This window comes from Erinaceus europaeus, chromosome 2, assembly GCF_950295315.1.
Source record: "Erinaceus europaeus chromosome 2, mEriEur2.1, whole genome shotgun sequence".
In the NCBI taxonomy this organism is placed as follows: domain Eukaryota; kingdom Metazoa; phylum Chordata; class Mammalia; order Eulipotyphla; family Erinaceidae; genus Erinaceus; species Erinaceus europaeus.
Window position 1 is genome coordinate 138098962 of NC_080163.1, and position 18971 is coordinate 138117932.

The 18971-nt window shown below is 38.3% G+C and overlaps 1 protein-coding gene across 4 annotated transcripts in view; it reads right to left on the reverse strand.

Moving 5' to 3' along the window:
- LOC103114860 (cytochrome b5 type B) overlaps window positions 1-18971 on the reverse strand; it is an 85470-nt gene that overhangs the window by 53173 nt on the left and 13326 nt on the right. For 2 of the 4 annotated variants that reach the window (XM_060185230.1, XM_007524585.3), the window contains exons 2-4: window positions 9749-9877; window positions 7801-7830; window positions 2609-2637 (exon numbers count right to left, since the gene is read on the reverse strand). In XM_060185230.1, coding sequence (XP_060041213.1) covers window positions 2609-2637; window positions 7801-7830; window positions 9749-9877 — 188 coding nt within the window. The remainder of the gene's footprint in view (window positions 1-2608; window positions 2638-7800; window positions 7831-9748; window positions 9878-18971) is intronic. The other 2 variants (XM_060185229.1, XM_060185228.1) reach the window with 2 other exon arrangements.

Consider the following 18971-nt stretch of genomic DNA (forward strand, 5'->3'; position numbering starts at 1 on the left):
ACCACCTGTGAAGCGACTCCCCTGCAGGTGGGGAGCCTGGGGGTTAAACTGAGATCCTTAACACTGGTCCTTGCGCTTGGTGCCAGCTGCGCCTAACCCGCTGCGCTACGGCCCAACTTCCAATAATTGATATTTCACAGGTGTAATTTTTCCATGGTTCAAATTACCTGGCTACCCTTCTACTTAAGACAAATGTAGCTGTGGTACTAAAAGACTTCTGAAGCCAATAAAACCAGCTGAAGTTCAAAAATAAAAAGTATTATCTTTGCCTAAACAAGCTAAGCACTTTGTACATTAAGTACAGCAGTAAGCTGCTCTGGACAAGTTCAGAATGTCAGCCAGGTAGTTTTAATTAAACAAAACAAGTAAGTGGGCATGTAAAACAACGATGTGACACATGGAACTTTAAGGTGATCTCTAAAGAGTTATGAATTCTAATATCCTGAAGAGCAACCACATTAGACTAAAGAATTCAAAAGTATAACCCTTAAGAGAAAAAGATATTTTTCAGTATAAAAGACTGAGATCTGCTGACCATCAGTCTTCATATCATCCTTTGCAGTACTTAACTGCCACTGAGGATAAAACCAAAGGAAATGCATATTCACTGCACCAAAGAAGACTTAAGCTCAACAATGAGTTTCTGGCTCAAAGACAGAACTTTTCTTGGAAATTCAGTCAGGTTATTGTATATAGTTGTGACTCATCTATTTTTATTGCTTTGTAGTATTCCACTGTATAAATATACCAAAGTAACTAGAAAAATGTAGCTATGAACATTTTTGAACAAATTTCCTCGTATATTGTTACACACATTTCTCAAGTGTATCTCTTAAGATGGATCCAAAGTTATCTATATTGTTAAATTTACAAGATAATGCCAAATTGTTTTCCAAAATCACTATGTAATTTACATTCCTTAGGAATGGTGATCTATGTCCTAAGCAACTCTTCTGAGAATTTTTAGTTTTTGTCAATCTAATGGCTGTGAACTACTCCCTATGATTTAAATTTGCATCTCTGATGAAAAATAAACCTTTTTTCCATATGCATACATTTGTGTCCATTCTTTTAATGTTTCTTAAAGAATTTATTATTTACACTTCTTATTTTTATTTATTATTGGATAGAGACAGAGAGAAATTGAGGGGAGATGAGACAGAAAGACACTTGTAGCCCTGCTTCACCACTTGTGAAGTTTTCCCCCTGCAGGTGGGGAGCAGGGGCTTGAACACAGATTCTTGCACATTGTAACGTGTGCCCCTTAACCAGGTGCACCACTGCCTGGCCCCTGTATTTACTCTACCCTTCTATATAGTGCTTGAGTCATTTTCTCATATTCTAATAACCTATTTTTTTTTTAGATAGTGCCTTCTACTATTTATGTATTACATATAATTCTTAACGTTATATATACACAAGACTACTCCAAATTTGCTTACAATTTTAAATTCTTTATAGAGAATCTGGCTAAACATAATTCCTTAATACTAAGAAGGTGAGTTTATTAACATTTCTAAGTCTTCACTTTTTAAATACTCTGTCCATCACTTAAAAAAAAAAAAGTGACATACTTCTGTGGGGGAGAAAAACACTTTTTTACCCCCCAACCACCTGAAAAACACCTTTTCTATCCAAAACACTTTAAGTCAGATTTCAGAAATCTAAGATAGGTCTGTATAATTTCTGTAAATATTTTCTCCAAAGCAAAGATTCCACTATCATGTCAGGATGGCAAATGTGTAAATTCAAGAGCTAATAGTACTTACTATATTACTAATACTTTTAAGGGCTGTACTGTAAATAAATCTTTGATGAAACTAAATTTTTTTTTCTTTTTTCCTCTTCTTTTTTCCTCCAGGGTTATTGCTGGGCTCGGTGCCTGCACCATGAATCCACTGCTCCTGGAAGCCATTTTTCCCCCCTTTTGTTGCCCTTATTGTTGTAGCCTCGTTGTGGTTACTATTATTGCCATTGTTGATATTGTTCGTTGTTGGACAGGACAGAGAGAAATGGAGAGAGGAGGGTAAGACAGATAGGGGGAGAGAAAGATAGACACCTGCAGACCTGCTTCACCGTCTGTGAAGCGACTCCCCTGCAAGGGGGGGGGGGGCTCAAATCGGGATCCTTACACTGGTCCCTGCGCTTTGCACCACATGCGCTTAACCCATTGCACAATCGCCTGACCTACTAAACTAAAATTTTAATACTACTATAATGCAGAATTTTTTCTCCTATAAAATATGACAACAGCATCTATCTCAAAGAGTAGTTGTGAAGATTAAATGAGTTTAAGTAGAACTAGCAACTGGGCTGAGGTGCATAGACTAGGGACTTTCACTTAAATAGTCACTTCATACCATACTGGTTTCTAGTTGAATATGATTCAGTTTAAGTCACCAAATCATTTAAAAAACAGTCAAGGCATGAGCTTTGGAGATTACTCAAAATGACTAAAATTAAAAATTAATTTTGCTAATGTTAAGAAACTGTTATATTTGTCATAATTTTGTCCCCCCCAAAAAAAGAATTGTTATACATGTACATTTATGAAACTCTTGCAAAACACTATGCTGAGCATAAAAAAGTATATTAAAGGAATACTAACCTTTTGCACGTGTCATTTTTCGAAGGATCCTGAAGATGCATATTTAAAAATAACAAAAAGAAAGAAGATCAACACAGAGGAAATAAATCTTGTGTATCTCTATCTATAAATTCTGTAGTTAGTAACAGAGCTTCATCTTTCATGCACTTTGGCAAATTTCTATGCAGTAGATGACTAAGAATTCTATTTCTGATCATATATTGCTTTTTCCTAGTGAAAAGCCAGTAATGGAAACACAGATAAATGATCAAAACTTTCTTACATATGTGCAAAAGCATGCTACAGAAACAAACTATATTGAAATGAACTAATTTAGACAAAATGATATGCCTGGTTCAGCTGGGCTTACCACTGGCAGTAGTTAAAACTTTATTTTCTGAAAACACTAATTTTTAAAAATTAAAATCCTTACATAAATTAATGATGAAATGCTCTAAATGACACAAGTGAGTGTGACTGCCTTGCAGCTTATAAAAATGAACTGACTTACTCTCTGAAACCATAAAAATTATGAACTGAGACCTTAAAGTTTATTTTCTAATAAAAGGGATGGGGAGAATAGAGTTAAGAGAAATACCAATAAAACCTTAAAAATAAAAATTCGGTAACAAAAACTAATGAAATATGATGAATATCTGCTACAATACAGATGAACTTTGAGAATGTTAAGTTAAAGTTGTCAGGTACAAAAGACTGTGTAACTACATTTATATGAAATAGGATAGATAAAAATCAATAGAAAGCAAGATTGTTTTTCCAAGGCCTGGAATGGATGGTGGAAGAGTTTGGGGGGGGGGGGGTAGGAGTGAGGTGAAATGGAAAATGACTAATGAAGCATATGAGGTTTCTTCATAGACTAATGAAATATTTCAAATCTATGATTTTGATTGCATAGCCCAGTAATATAGTTAAAACCCTTGGTTTGTACATCTGAAACAGGTGAGATGAATGGTACGTAAGTTATATCTTAATAGAAATATTAATAAGCATTTAATCCAATTTTTATATTATTTATTTATTGGATAGAGAAATTGAGAGGGAAGAGGGGGAAGGGGCAGGCAGCAGAAAAAAAAAAAAAAAGAGAGATGTGCAGCCTTGCTTTATTGCTCATGAAGCTTTTCTCTTGCAGGTGGGGATCAAGAACTTGAACCCCTGACCTTACACACTGTAGCATGTGTGCTTAGCCAGGTACGCCTCCACCCAGCCCCCCATTTTATCTACTTTAAGTAGATATCAAATGAAGTTACTGATTTCACTAATTAGCTAAATAGGATAAAAAAAAGCTACTAACTTACTGGCAGAGGACAATGACCTATTTATTAGCATAGGCTAGTGCTGCCCAATATATCATCTTTGCCAACATGTAGAAGTAAACTAGGATGTGAATGCAGAATATTAACACAGAGGCAGGTGGTGGTGCATCTGGTTGAATGCAGGTATTACAATGCACAATGAACTCAGGACATCATGGTTGCAAGATGGTCACTATACTTACTGCACCTCTCAAAAAGGTGCTTCACCTGAAACACTTTTCCTGATAAACACACTTTTTTTTTTTCAAGTATCCAAGCCATTTTAAGATCTATCCATACATCCCTGGAGGTGAAAACACCAACTTGCCTAAGACTAGAGGAAAAAGAAGAGAAAGTATAATATTGACAGTCAAATAAATGTCAAAACTATAGGGACTCCACTTCTAGTCAGCCAAAGTGAAAGAGTTATGGTAGCAGCGTACCCAGTTGAGCACTCATTACAATGCACACAGACCCATGCTAAGTGGTGAAGCAGTGCTGCAGGTATCTTTCTCTCATCCTCTTTAGCTCCCTCTCCCCCCCCCCAATTTCTGTCTCAATTTTTTTAATTAATTAAAAATAGATGTTTATTTTAACATCTGGTATCTTGTCCAAATTTGGAAAGATGCTAAATAAGCTATTATTTATTTCACAAAATTAAAAAGAAAAAGGTTCTATTAACCTTCCTTCACTCTATGCATTTCCCCAATTCTCATCTCTACTCCAAATATTTCATGCTGAATCTAATGAGTGCTCAAGTGAAACTCCTCGTTTATAGTTAACTAGTTTATAGTTAATTTATCCCTTTGGGTGTTCAAGTATATCTTGGCTGGTTATATTCTTGTCCACGTGCTAATTTGCATGCAGGATTTTTGGTCAGGAGAACAGTGATTGCTTGCAATCTTTGGCATGAAAAGTAGTAACTGTAATACTAGGTCATTCAATTACAAAACAGCTGATCAAATCCAGAGTTTCACCAAAGGTTTGACAAGTAATTAAATTCATACTTCTTTATTGTTCTAGAAATTTGGAATATACTTCCAAACAAATAAATTGCTTTTAAGTTTTCTGATTTTACTTCAAAATTAACTGTTACGGGCTGGGAAGATAGCACAATAGTTAGGCTAAAAGTCTTTCGTACCTGTGGCGGCAAAGGTGACAAGTTCAGTCCCTACCACTACCATAAACCAGAGCTAAGCAATGCTCTGGTAAATAAGTAAATAAGATGCATGCTTATTTTTTTTTAATTAGCTGTTTAAACAAATTGGTCCTAAAATCCAAGGTTCACTAAAGTTTAAATTCCCCATAAGTAAATATTTATATAAATACTAAACTTGAGTTTTATAAAAATAAATACTATATAGTAACTGAGTAATTGTTTTTTCCTCCAGGGTTTGTTATCTCTGGGGCTCGGTACACTCCTCCCAGAGGCCATTTTTTCCCATTTTGTTGCCCCTGTTGTTGGATAGGACAGAGAGAAATCAAAAGAGATGGGGAAGATAGAGCCAGAGAGAGAAAGACACCTGCAGACCTGCATCACCACCTGTGAAGCAACACCCCGCAGGTGGGGAGCCAGGGACTGGAACCAAGATCCTTACACAGGTCCTAAGCTTCGAGCTCTACTGCACCGCCCCCACTGAGTAACCTTTTAATAAAGTTGCTCATAAATGAAACTACATCTAATATCCTCAAGCTCAAGGTTAAATCATCTTCCCTTTACACACAGGGGAGTCTAGCGGTAGCACAGCGGGTTAGGCACAGGTTGGCGCAAAGCGCAAGGACTGGCTTAAGGATCCCGGTTTGAGCCCCCACTCCCCACATGCAGGGGAGTCGCTTCACAGGCGGTGAAGCAGGTCTGCAGGTGTCTGTCTTTCTCTCCCCTCTCTCTGTCCTATCCAACAACGACAACAATAACTACAACAATAAAAAACAACAAGGGCAACAAAAAGGGGAATATATATATAAAGACATAGGCCAGATGAACTTGAATTCTAAAGTCATATGCAATTATTAGTTTTTTTGTTTGTTTGTTTTAACTCTAGGACTTCGCACTTGTGCTTCTTACCCCTATAATCCCATTACTTCCCCCCCCAACCCCAATGTCCATCTTTCTCTCCCTCTGTCTTCTCCTCTTCTCTCTCCATTTCTCTCTGTCCTATCTAACAATGACAACATCAATAACAACAACAATAACTATAACAACAATAAAAAAAAAAACAAGGGCAACAAAAGGGAAAATAAATTAACAACAACAAAAAAAAAAACACAGAAGAGAAAACACAAGTAGAACCTGAACCGGAATTGGTGTATTGCACCAAAGTAAAAGACTCTGGGGTTGTGGGGGGGAGGGTAGTACAGGTCCAAAAAGGATGACAGAGGACCTATGGGGGTTGTATTGTTATGTGGAAAACTGAGAAATATGTACAAATTATTGTATTTACTGTCAAATGTAAAACATTAATCCCCCAATAGAGATTTTTTTTTCATTTTTCTTTTATTTATTTATTTATTCCCTTTTGTTGCCTTTGTTCTTTTATTGTTGTAGTTATTGTTGTTGTTCTTGAATAGGACAGAGAGAAATGGAGAGAGGAGGGGAAGACAGAGAGGGGGAGAGAAAGACAGACACCTGCAGAACTGCTTCACCACCTGTGAAGCAACTCCCCTGAAGGTGGGGAACCGGGGGCTCGAACCAGGATCCTTATGCTGGTCCTTGCGCTTTGCGCCACGTGCGCTTAACCCGCTGCTCTACCGCCCGACTCCCAATAGAGAATTTTTTAAAAAGATAAAAAAAGAAAGAAGAAACAGAGAAGGACATAGAAAGGAAAGACACAGGGTGGGGTAGATAGCATAGTGGTTATGCAAACATACTCTCATGCCTGAGGCTCTGAAGTTTCAGGTTCAATCCACTACACCACCATAAACCAGAGCTGAGCAGTGCTCTGGTAAAAAAAAAAAAAAAAAAGAAAGAAAGGAAAGACACCAAAGCACCTCTCTACCATTCATGAAGCTTCTTGTGATATCATGCATAGTGTACCAACTCACAGTACCTCAATTAACTTAAAACAATTTTCTAACCACAGTCATTTTAATGAAAAGCAGTCTTCTAAAGGCTGGGAAGGAGGAAATACCATTCCTTTACACCAGGATAACTAAAATAATACTACCACATGTACCCTTCTCATATCTTATACGAGATATAAAAATGTTCTTCCAGAAAATCTTTCAAAAAGAACTGTACCATAAGTACTGACCCTCTGATACTATGAAAAGAAAAACAAAATATATCAACACTGGGAAACAAGAGAAGTAATTTGTGTATCAGTGAGGGCTGTTGCACTATGAACCCTTTTTATAAAAAACATGGGAGAAGAACCCTTGCCTAATGAATGGTGTACTTTGAGCATATGAAACAAAGTGCATAATAATAATAATAAATTGTTTCCTACTGTTAAATGACTCAGCCTTTTTTTTTTTTTTTTCTTGAGATGGTACTGAGTCCCAAGTTCCTGAAAAATGGGATTTTTTTTGCTTGGGGGAAAAGGTAAATACTTTTCTTGCTGAGATGATTTTCTAAGGAAGCAACTCTTTGGGCAGATAGAAATATAAACACTTATCGTATACTTTTCTTGCTGAGATGATTTTCTAAGGAAGCAACTCTATTTGAGCAGATAGAAATATAAACACTTATCGTATCACACCAAAGTAAAAGAATACGGGTCCAAGAAGGATGACAGAGGACCTAGTGGGGGTTGTATTGTTATATGGGAAACTGGGGAGTGTTATGCATGTACAAACTATTGTATTTACTGTTGAATGTAAAACATTAATTCCCCAATAAAGAAATTAAAAAAAAAAGAAATATAAACACTTAAAACACAAAAAGGAAACATGATTTCTTACCTTACTACCACTTTCAGGTTTAAGATCATTCTGTTAAAAGAGGAAAATAAGTATCATTTTGAGACATAGTCAAATGAACTCTCACTATGGGCTTATAATTAATCTTAGAACATGAGAGTGCATTCTAATGGCAGTGAACATCATGGAGGTGTTAAGTTGTTAGAAGGATACTGTCCCCGATTCCCACCTGTGACTCCGAGTCTACTCGGGTTCCTTGTCGTAATGGTATGGTTTAGTGACTAGGGAAACAGTTCAACTGGAAGAGCATACACTTGTATCATTTAAGGCTCCTGCTTCAATCCCTAGGGCTGCATGAATCAGTGATGTTCTGTCTTTTCTCTCAATTGTATGATTTTAATTTTTTTAAAGAATGCTACTGTCTGGGGAGTTGGATGATAGCGCAGCAAGTTATACGCATATGGTGCAAAGTGCAAGAACCAGAGCAAGGATTCAGATTCCATTTCTCTCTGTCCTATCCAACAACAATGACAACAATAATAACTACATCAATAAAACAACAAGGGCAACAAAAGGGAATAGTAATAATAAAAAAATTATTGTCTGGAAGATGTACAATTACCACCTTCAGAGAGGGATTTGCAAACACAACCAAATTACAATTTTATCCAGAGATGCCATTAATTGCATTACAAAAATAAATTAATAAATCATATATCATATCATATCATATCCTTGGGGGAGGTGTCCAGGAAAGAGCTCACCTAGTAAAGTGCACAATTTACCCAGGTTCAAGGTCCCAGTCACTACATACACCAGGAAAATTATTAAAAAGCAGTGGAGTGTTGCTATAGCTTCTCTCCTATATGTGTGTGTGTGTCTCTCTGTTTCTCACCCTCTATTTTTGTTTGTTTACCAGAGCACTGCTCAGCTCTAGCTTATAGGGATGTGAATGAATTGAGCCTAGAACATCAGAAATTCAGGCATGATAGTCTTCCTGCACAACTATTATGCTATCTTCCCTCCATTCGTTGTTTTAAAAAAAATTCTGAGAGGTAGGGATGATGGCATATAGTTATGCAAGACTTTCATGCTTGAGGTTCAACCCCATAAACCAAACCTGTGCAATGCAATGCACTAGTAAAAATAAAAATTAAAAACAATAATAAAAGGGGCTACATGGTAGCGCAGCAGGTTAAGAGCACATGGCGCAAAGCGCAAGGACCAGCAGAAGGATCCTGGTTTGAGCCCTCAGCTCCCGGCTGCGGAGGCGGGGGGTGGGGGGGTCACTTCGCAAGTGGTGAAGCAGGTCTGCAAGTGTCTATCCTTCTCTCCTCCTCTCTCGATTTCTGTCCTAACCAACAACAGCTATAACAACAACAAAAACAACCACAAGGGCAAAAAAATGGGAAAAATAGCCTCCAGGAGCAGTGGATTTAGTGGATAGTGCCAACAGTAGTGTTGGCACTGAGCCCCAGTGATAACCCTAGAGGCATGAATAATAATAGTAATAATAATAATAATAAATAAGTCTTCTGGGAGTGGTGAAATCATGTATGCATGAAACCAAAAAGAAAATTATGATGAAAAATAAGTAACAGAGACTGGTGGTGGCACACCTGGTTGAGCACACATGTTACAATGCACAAGGTCCCAGGTTTGAGCCCCTAGTCCCCACCTGCAGGGGGAAAGCTTTGCAAGTGGCAAAGTGTGCTACAGGTGTCTATTTCCCCCTTCCCTCTCAATTTCTGACTGTCTCTATCCAATAAATAAATAAAGATAAATTTTTTTTTAAAATAAGTAACAACCCAAAATCAATTCCCTTAGTTTTTCAGAGATGTGCTACTTTGCAAATAAGAAGTCATGTAAGGCTAGATACATTAGTATGATTAAAATTAAATAAATTTCCATTTTAATAATTCATTTCCTCATTGTATTCTGAGCATATTAAGTAGCTTCCTCTCCATAGTACTTTTAGATTAATTCTTACCGGATGCACATCGCCAATATAGTACTGCTTCAGCATTTCTCTGGCATCAATGGAGTGCCCTACATCTTCAAAGCTTTCACTTGCATCTGCACCAGCTTGTTCCAGCAAAACTTCTTCTCCACCAGGATGCTATAAAGAAAAGATAGTTGGGAAGCAATTACAGAAGCCAGACCTTCCACCTTCTGCACCCCATAATGACCCTGGGTGCATGCTCCCAGAGGGATAAACAATAGGAAAGCTATCAGGGAAGGGGAGGGGAGGGGATACGGAGTTTTGGTGGTAGGAATTGAGTAGAATTGTACCCCTCTTATCCTATGGTCTTGTCAGTGTTTCCATTTTATAAATAAAAACTTTATTAAAAAAGAAAAGTTATGGGAGCTGGGCGGTAGCGCAGCGGGTTAAGCGCAGGTGGCGCTAAGCGCAAGGACCGGCATGAGGATCCCAGTTCGAGCCCCTGGCTCCCCACCTGCAGGGGAGTAGCTTCACAGGCGGTGAAGCAGATGTGCAGGTGTCTGTCTTTCTCTCCCCCTCTCTGTCTTCCCCATCTCTCTCCATTTCTCTCTGTCCTATCCAACAACGACAACATCATCAACTACAACAATAATAATAAAAAAAAAAAAGACAACAAGGGCAACAAAAGGGAAGATAAATAAATAAAATTACAAAAAAAAAAAAGAAAGAAAAGTTATTTAACAGGATATTTGAAAAGGAAGTTACTTCTCCTTCCTCCCCCTTTTCTCATTCTTTAGTAGGGGTCAGCGAACAAATTGGCATTCTATGCTACTTAATAAGATACAATGATATCTAATAATAAAAATTATAAATTAACTATTGTTTTAAACATTACTTTATTTTAATGAGGGAGGGGTAGAGAGAGACAGCCAGACATATACACCATAGCACTGCTCAGCTGTCTTATGGTGATGCTGGGAACTGAACTTAAGACCTCAGAATCTTAAGCATGAATGTCTTTTACATAACAATCACGTTGTTTCTCCAGCCCAAAATAAATATTTAAGACAGAAAAAAAGAAAACACAATAGGAAGGACATGACATAACAAATTCTGATATATTGGCCATAGATGTAGAATTCAGGCATAACTGTGAAGAAACCTAAGACAAGCTAAAATTGAAAGCTACTGTACACGAATGGCCTGTGATCTCCAAATACCAAAGTGATCAAAGTCAAGGGAAGGGACCAAGTGATGATATACCCAGTAGAACACACACAATACCAGGAGTAAGCCCTGGCTCAAGCCCCCATCCCCACCTGCAGGGGGACACTTCCTAAGTGGGGAAGCAGTACTGCAGGTATAGCTCCATCTCCATCTATTTTATCTGTCTATCCATCCCATCTCTTACCTTTATTTATTTTTTGGATAGAGATAGTCAGAAGTCGAGAAGGAAAAAATGGAGAGAAAGAGATAAACACCTGCAGCCTTGCTTCACCACTTACAAAGCTTTACCCCTGCAGGTGGGGACCAGGGACTCCTTCGTACCTTGGGTCCTTGTGCACTGTAACATGTGCGCTAAATCAGGTGTACCACCACATCCATCCCATCTCTATCTTACCCTCTATAAAAAATAAGGGAGGAGGGAGTAAGTTAAGGACAGACCGACAAGCTCTTCCAGAATGATGGAGGCTAAAGAGGCATGGCAACTGGAACAAAGTGTGCTCCTCAGTTGATTCTTCTGTCAACCTAATTGAGACAGCTGCAGAAACTCAAACAGGGACATTGGACAAAGCAGTTATGGAAATTTTTATTCTCACAACTTTTCTGTAAGTTTGAAATCATTTCAAAATAATAATTTAGGGGCTAGGTGATGGTGCACCTGGTTAAGCACACACATCACAGTGAACAAGGACCCAGGTTCAAGCCTCTGGTCCCTACCTGTAGGGTGAAAACTTCCTAAGTGGGGAAGAATTTCAAAGTAAGATCAGTGGATTGTATCAATGCCAATATCCTGAACGTAATATTGTATTGCAGTTTTTTTTTAATGTTACCAGAGGAGAAACTGAGTATAAAGTACTAGGATCTATTATTTTTTTTCTTTTAACTGCATATGTATCTATAATTATCTCAATAAAACATTTCAATTTAAAAAAAAATTGCCATAGCTAAGGAAATAGCTCAGCTGGTAGAGCACAGAACTTTCATAACTAAAGTTGAGGGTCTGATCACTAGCACATATGGAAGCATCATAGAGAACACAGGGAAAGGGGAGTTCCATGGGTACTGAGGTATGTCTCTATCCCTAGATTAAAGAATCTGAAAAAGCATGGGGCATATTCAGCAGTACAGCACATGTGCAAGGCACATTTAGAAAATACCAAATTGGGGGGGGGGGGGTCAGGCGGTAGCACAGCAAGTGCTACCAAAGTGGCACAAAGCACAAGGACTGGTGTAAGGATCCCGGTTCAAGCCCCCGGCTCCACACCTGCAGAGGAGTCACTTCACAAGTGGTAAAGCAGGTGTCTATCTTTCTCTCTCCCTCTATCTTTCCCTCCTCTCTCCATTTCTCTCTGTCCTATCCAATAACAACAATATCAATAACAACTACAACAATAAAAAACAAGAGAAAATAAATTTAAAAAAATAAAAATAAATTTTTTTTTAAAATATATCAAATTGGGGGCTGAGGAGAAAGCATAATGGCCATGAGGTTCTGAGGTCCCAGATTCAACACCTTACACTACCATTAGCCAGTACTCTGGCCTGTCTCTCTCTCTCTCTCTCTCTCTCTCTCTCTCTCTCATTAAAATAAAATAAATAGAAGAATATAAAAACAAAAAAAAAATCAAACTGACTTTAAGTATACAACCTAGAGAAATGCACATAAATAAATGTACTTACACACATGATTACAGTATGACCCTAAATTTGAAATACACTCAATATCCATTAATAGGCTAAATACAGATTGAAGTATAATCACACAACAGAATTCTAATTAGCTGTGAAAGAGCATAAACCATTGTAATATGCACAACACAAGCAAACATGGTGAGCAAAAGACGTCAGATACAAGAAAATATTTACCAGGGCACTAGCATAAAAATAATAATAATAATAAATGGGAGTACGGCCGTAGCACAGCAGGTTAAGCGCAAGTGGTGCAAAGCACAAGGACCCGCGGAAGGATCCCGGTTCGAACCCTCGACTCCCCACCTGCAGGGGAGTGGCTTCACAAGGAGTGAAGTAGGTCTGCAGGTGTCTGTCTTTCTCTCCCCCTCTGTCTTCCCCATCTCTCTCCATTTCTCTGTCCTATCCAACAATGATGACATCAATAACCACCACAATGTTAAACAACAAGGACAACAAAAGGGAAAATTAATTAATTAATTAATTAAAAATAAAAACTAGGTTAAAGTCAACCGAGTAGGAATTGCTAGAGATGAGAAAGTAAGCAATGCTAGGGCGACTGTACAAGGGAAGATACTAGGATGATAAGGTGTTCTAGACGCATGTCACTCATGTTTATTTACCAGGGTAACACCATGTGGCTAAATTTCAGGAAAGACATACTTCCTGATATCTAATAGTGGAAAAGTAAATTCCAAAATATCACATGCAGACTGACAGTATTATATTAAGTATTTAGTACAACTACCTTCATGTATATAGTCAAATGATCTTTGACAAGGATGTCAAGACCATTCAATAGGAATTGGGAGGGCTGGAGAGACACCATACTGTTTATGCAAAAGACTTTCATACCTGAGGCTTAGACACTCCAGGTTCAATCCCTGGCTCCACAATAAGCCAGAGTTGCTGAGCAATTCTGGTCTCTTTCATACCCCTCCCCATATATATATTTCTGTATGTCTCACAAAAATAAAGTATATTGATTGTGTAGTCAGAAAAGTCATGACGTATTTTTCTAAGTTTTTCTATGCAAAAATGCATCATGACTTTTCTGACAATCCAAAATTAAAAAAAGAAAAGCAGTAGTCTTCAATAAACCATGCTGAGAAAATTGGATATTCATATGCGAAAAGGTGAAGATAAGTTGTTAGCTGACATCATCTATAAAAACCAAATCAAGGGAGTCGAGCAGTAGCACAGCGGGTTAAGAGCAGGTGGCGAAAAGCACAAGGACAGGAGTAAGGATCCCTGTTCGAGCCCCCGCTCCCCTCCTGCAGGGGGATCACTTCACAAGCAGTGAAGCAGGTTCTGCAGGTATCTTTCTCTCCCCCTCCTCTCTCCATTTCTCTGTCCTATCCAACAACAACGGCATCAATTAACAACAACAATAATATGGGAGTAGGGCAGTAGCACAGCGGATTATGCGCACATGGCGCAAAGCGCAAGGGCCCCGGCTTAAGGATCCCAGTTGGAACCCAAGCTCCCCACCTGCAGGGGAATTGATTCACAGGCGGTGAAGCAGGTCTTCAGGTATCTGTCTTTCTCTCCCCCTCTCTTTCTACCCCTCCTCTCTCCATTTCTCTCTGTCCTACCCAACAATGATGACATCAACAATAATAATACTAACTACAACAATAAAACAATAACGGCAACAAAAGGGAATAAACAACAACAATAATAACTACAACAATGAAACAAGAAGGGCAACAAAAGGGAATAAATATTTTTTAAAAAATCAAAGGGCTGGCAGTGGCACATCTAATTGAGCACACACATTACCATGTACAAAGATCTGGGATCAAACCCCTGGTCTGTCCATTCTCACCTAAAGGGGGAAGTTTCCCTATCTCCCCCTTCATTCTCAATCTATCTAAACTAAATAAAATAAAAACCTAACTCAAAATAGATGAAATATTTGAAAATTAAAGCCCCAAACTATAACACCCCTACAACACTTTTTTTTTTTTTTTTTTTGGAGGAGGGGAATAAAATGCTTCAGCTGCTATGGAAAACAATCTGAAGATTCCTCAAAAAGACTAGAACAGATTTACCATATGGCCCAGTAATATCTACTGCCAGGTATGTATTCAAATAAAATGAAATATAAACAGGGATCCAAAGAGAAAATTATATGGTGAGGTTTACAAGAGCATTATTTATAGTAGCCCCCAAATGGAAACAACCCATTTCCAAATTCATGAACAGATAGAGGGGACAAAATGTGGTATGTACATATAGTGGAATTTTATTCACGTTTAGTAGGAATGAAAATACAAACCATGATACAACACTGATGAACTCTAAAAGAGAGAGAGGGAGGGAGAGGGAGACAGAGAGAAACCTGCAGCAATGTTTCACCACTTGTGAAGCTTTTCCCTTGCAGGTGGGAACCAGGCGCTTGAACCCTGATCCTTGCGCACTGTTAACATGTGTGCACAACTAAGTGCGCCACCACCTGGCCCCTCTGCACTGATGAGCTTTAAAGACAATGTGAAATAAGCCAGATACAAAACAATAAATTTTACATGATTCCATTTCTATAAGGAAGAATATTCAAATTCATAGATATGGAAAGTAGACCAGTGATAACCAGGGTCTAGGAAGAGGAGACAACAAAAATGTTAGTATTTAATGGATATAGTTTCAATTTGGAAAGATGCTAAATTTTGGAGATGAGTGATGGTGAAAGTCACACAACAATGTGAATACACTAAATGCTATTGAAGTGCACAATTAAAAATAACATAGCAGGGGCTGAGTGGTAGCACACTTGGTTGAGCACACATGTGCAAGGATCAGAGTTCAAGTACCTGGTCTCCACCTGTAGGGAGAGAAGTTTCACAAGCAGTGAAGCCATGCTGCTGGTGTCTCTCTCTCTCTTCCTATCACCCTCAGTTTCTTTCTATCTCTAATAGGTGGGGGAAAAATAGACAAAATATATATATATATTTTTAATATTTATTTTTATTTATTTATTCCCTTTGTTGCCCTTGTTGTTTTATTGTTGTAGTTATTATTGTTGTTGTCGTTGTTGGATAGGACAGAGAGAAATGGAGAGAGGAGGGGAAGACAGAGAGGGGGAGAGAAAGATAGACACCTGCAGACCTGCTTCACCGCCTGTGAAGCGACTCCCTTGCAGGTGGGGAGCTGGGGCTCGAACCAGGATCCTCATGCCGGCCCTTGTGCTATGCGCCACCTGCGCATAACCCTCTGCTCTACACCCTGACTCCCACAAAATATATTTTTTAAATTAAAATAAATAGGATGTTATGCTAGGTATGCTCTACCACAGTAAAATAAACTTTCAAATCATCTTTTAGGGGGCCAGAGAGATCTCTTTCTAGTACAAAACCTAGTACCACATGGAAAATGCTGTAACACTGGGTGAAGCTCCAGGACTGTGTTATCTCTCTCCTTCTTTGTATGTCTCTGTATATCTGAATTAAAATGCACTGAAATCATCATGGGCAAGTAGATTCCACCAAAAAAAAAAGTTAACACTTGTTAGGTAAGCATGAAAGTGCAGAGATTCACATATCTAAGGACCTACAAGTCCTTAGCAACACAGTAAGCCAGAGATGAGTGGCCCCCTGGTGTCTCTCAGTCTCTCTCTCATAAAAACAAACCTTTAGAAAAATCACTTGCGTCAGAGCAATAGCTCACCTGGTAGGGCACTTGCCTTGCCATGAGTACAACACAGATGTAGTCTGGCATATAATGTGGGAGCACTACAGCATCAGTGAAGGTTTTGCTACTATGGGGGGTCTCGGCACCATGTTTAATCACTGGGAACACAAGCCAGAAAAAAAAATTAGATAATCATAAATTTTTCCCCATTAAGTAAATCTAACACAAAGTAAAATGTATTTTTTTTTTTTCCCCTAGGACCTGCTTTGCTTTTAAATATCTTTTGCAAGAAAGGGTTCTTTTCATCTGGATACCTCTTGGACTTTAAGATCAACAGACCTTGACTAAGCTTGTATTACATAATACTACAAAGAAAATGTACATTATAATGCAGCCAAGACAATAAGCTAGTAATAAATGAAAGAGTAACTGTGATTTCTTAGTGAAGCAATATATCTGTGAAATGCAAAAGGAAATTTTGTAATGTTCTCTTGTGCAGGATTTTATTAGGTTCAAGTACACAATGAATATGTAATAAAGAGTACAGAAAGCTTTGGCTTGTCCTTAAAACTCATTTACTTCACCACCTACTACTGGGAAGAGGGAGAAAATTTATGTTTTAATATAAAGAACATAAATGACTAACAAGTAATACTTCCAACTTCTGTGGAAAGGCTATAGAAAATGGGCAGAAAAGGAGTCTGTGAAGAAATACAATTTAGAATAAAAATCTTGAGGAAAAAAATTATTGAAGTTTTGTGGGTAGAAATTTCATATTGATGTAATAAAAATGTAACAATTGGTATATACTAAAGACCACCAACTTAAAAAACACAATTTAGGGAGTCAAGTGATAGTGCAGCGGGTTAAGTGCAGGTGGCGCAAAACGCAAGGACCGGCATAAGGATCCAGGTTCGAGCCCCCGGCTCCCCACCTGCAGGGGAGTCACTTCACAAGTGGTGAAGCAGGTCTGCAGGTGTCTATCTTTCTCTCCCTCTTTCTGTCTTCCCCTCCTCTCTCCATTTCTCTCTGTCCTATCTAACAACAACGACATCATTCATAACTACAATAAAACAAGGGCAACAAAAGGGAATAAATAATAAATATTTTAAAAATACAATTTAGAAAATCAAACCTGAGGAAGCTGCAAAATTAGTCTGGGTGATTAAAAGTGGGACTACTAACCAAAGAGATGAGTAGAATAACTCATCAAAATAGAGGTTGAAATTCTGGAGAATATAGAACAATTTCTTTAAAAAGCAGTCTGTCAACAGAGAAAGTTAGTAGACCTGGATGGTAAACAAAATGAAATGGTACAGGTTCAGAGATTAGAATGAGTCCAGTTAGAAAGAGATATCAACAAAGAGAGGCTAAGTCAGTGGCTGCCAGAAAGGGTGTAATCTAGGCAAAGTCACCAGTGCTCGGAGTCCGAAAGTCAGATCTGCTGAGCCAAACATAATTTGATTCCTTTTTTTTTTAATATTTATTTATTTTGCCTTTTGTTGCCCTTTTTTATTGTTGTTGTATTATTGCTGTTGTTACTGATGTAGTCTTTGTTAGATAGGACAGAAAGAAATCGAGAGAGGAGGGGAAAACAGAGAGGGGGAGAGAAAGATAGACACCTGCAGACCTACTTAACCATCTGTGAAGCAACTCCACTGCAGGTGGGGAGCCAGGGATCCTTAACGCTGGTCCTTTTGCACCACCACATGCGCTTAACCCACTGCGCTACCGCCCCACTCCCATAAATTGATTCTTTACACCCTTATCCTCACCAGATTAGGTTCCACTGCCAGAGATTTTCACAATCCCAGAGATTTTCACAATCCCTTAGATATTTTCATGGAATTTATTTACCACAATGGCAATTATTTACTGAATGTCTATCCCTCCCCGCCTCCCCCTACCCCCGACTTATGACCTCCCTAAGAACAGGGAGAACAGGGACTATGGTTGTTTTATTCATAGCTATATTCCAGGACATAGCATGACATCTGGAACACTGAGATTTATAAAGTGTGCACTCTGCCTGCATTCTGGTTCCCTCCTCTCCTACTCTTTTTCCCTCCACTCATGACTAAATGCCAAAACACAACAAGAAGCACTCCAGGAAACACTCACTCTGCCCTATTTACTCCGACTTTTCCTCTTTTCAGTCATGTGTGAGGCAACCATTTCCTATGAAAAGCAAATTATCTCACCTAGACAGTATGAGGCAAATTTTATCTTATCTTCTTTCTAGTCCTCCCTAGTACTAACCACTTGGGGTGAGCTAGGAAATGATCAAATTGCATTTTCTTTGACCAACCTTGTAGAATAATTAAAATTTTTACTGAACTCTGAAGCTGACTCAGGGGAGAGGGAGTATCCTAGGGTTGCACCAAATCAAGTCTGCAACCTTAGTCTTTCTAAAGACTTGCAAAAAAATAATTACTTCAGCACAGATTTCATCCTCCCTAAACTAAAGGCATACTACTTGCATATCAATCTTCAAGCATCTGCCATTTAGTAAGCACTCAAAAGCCACTACTGAAAACAATAGAATTTTCAACTAATAAAAATATCAGTTAACACACTGAGTTTTTTATGCTAGGCACTATGGTCAGTTTTTATAAGTATTATCTAAATTAATATCACAACAATCCTGTGGAATAGCTACTATTATCTCTATTTTACAAAACATTTGCTGACAGTTCTATAACTATTTTTTTATCATTGTTGTGATTAT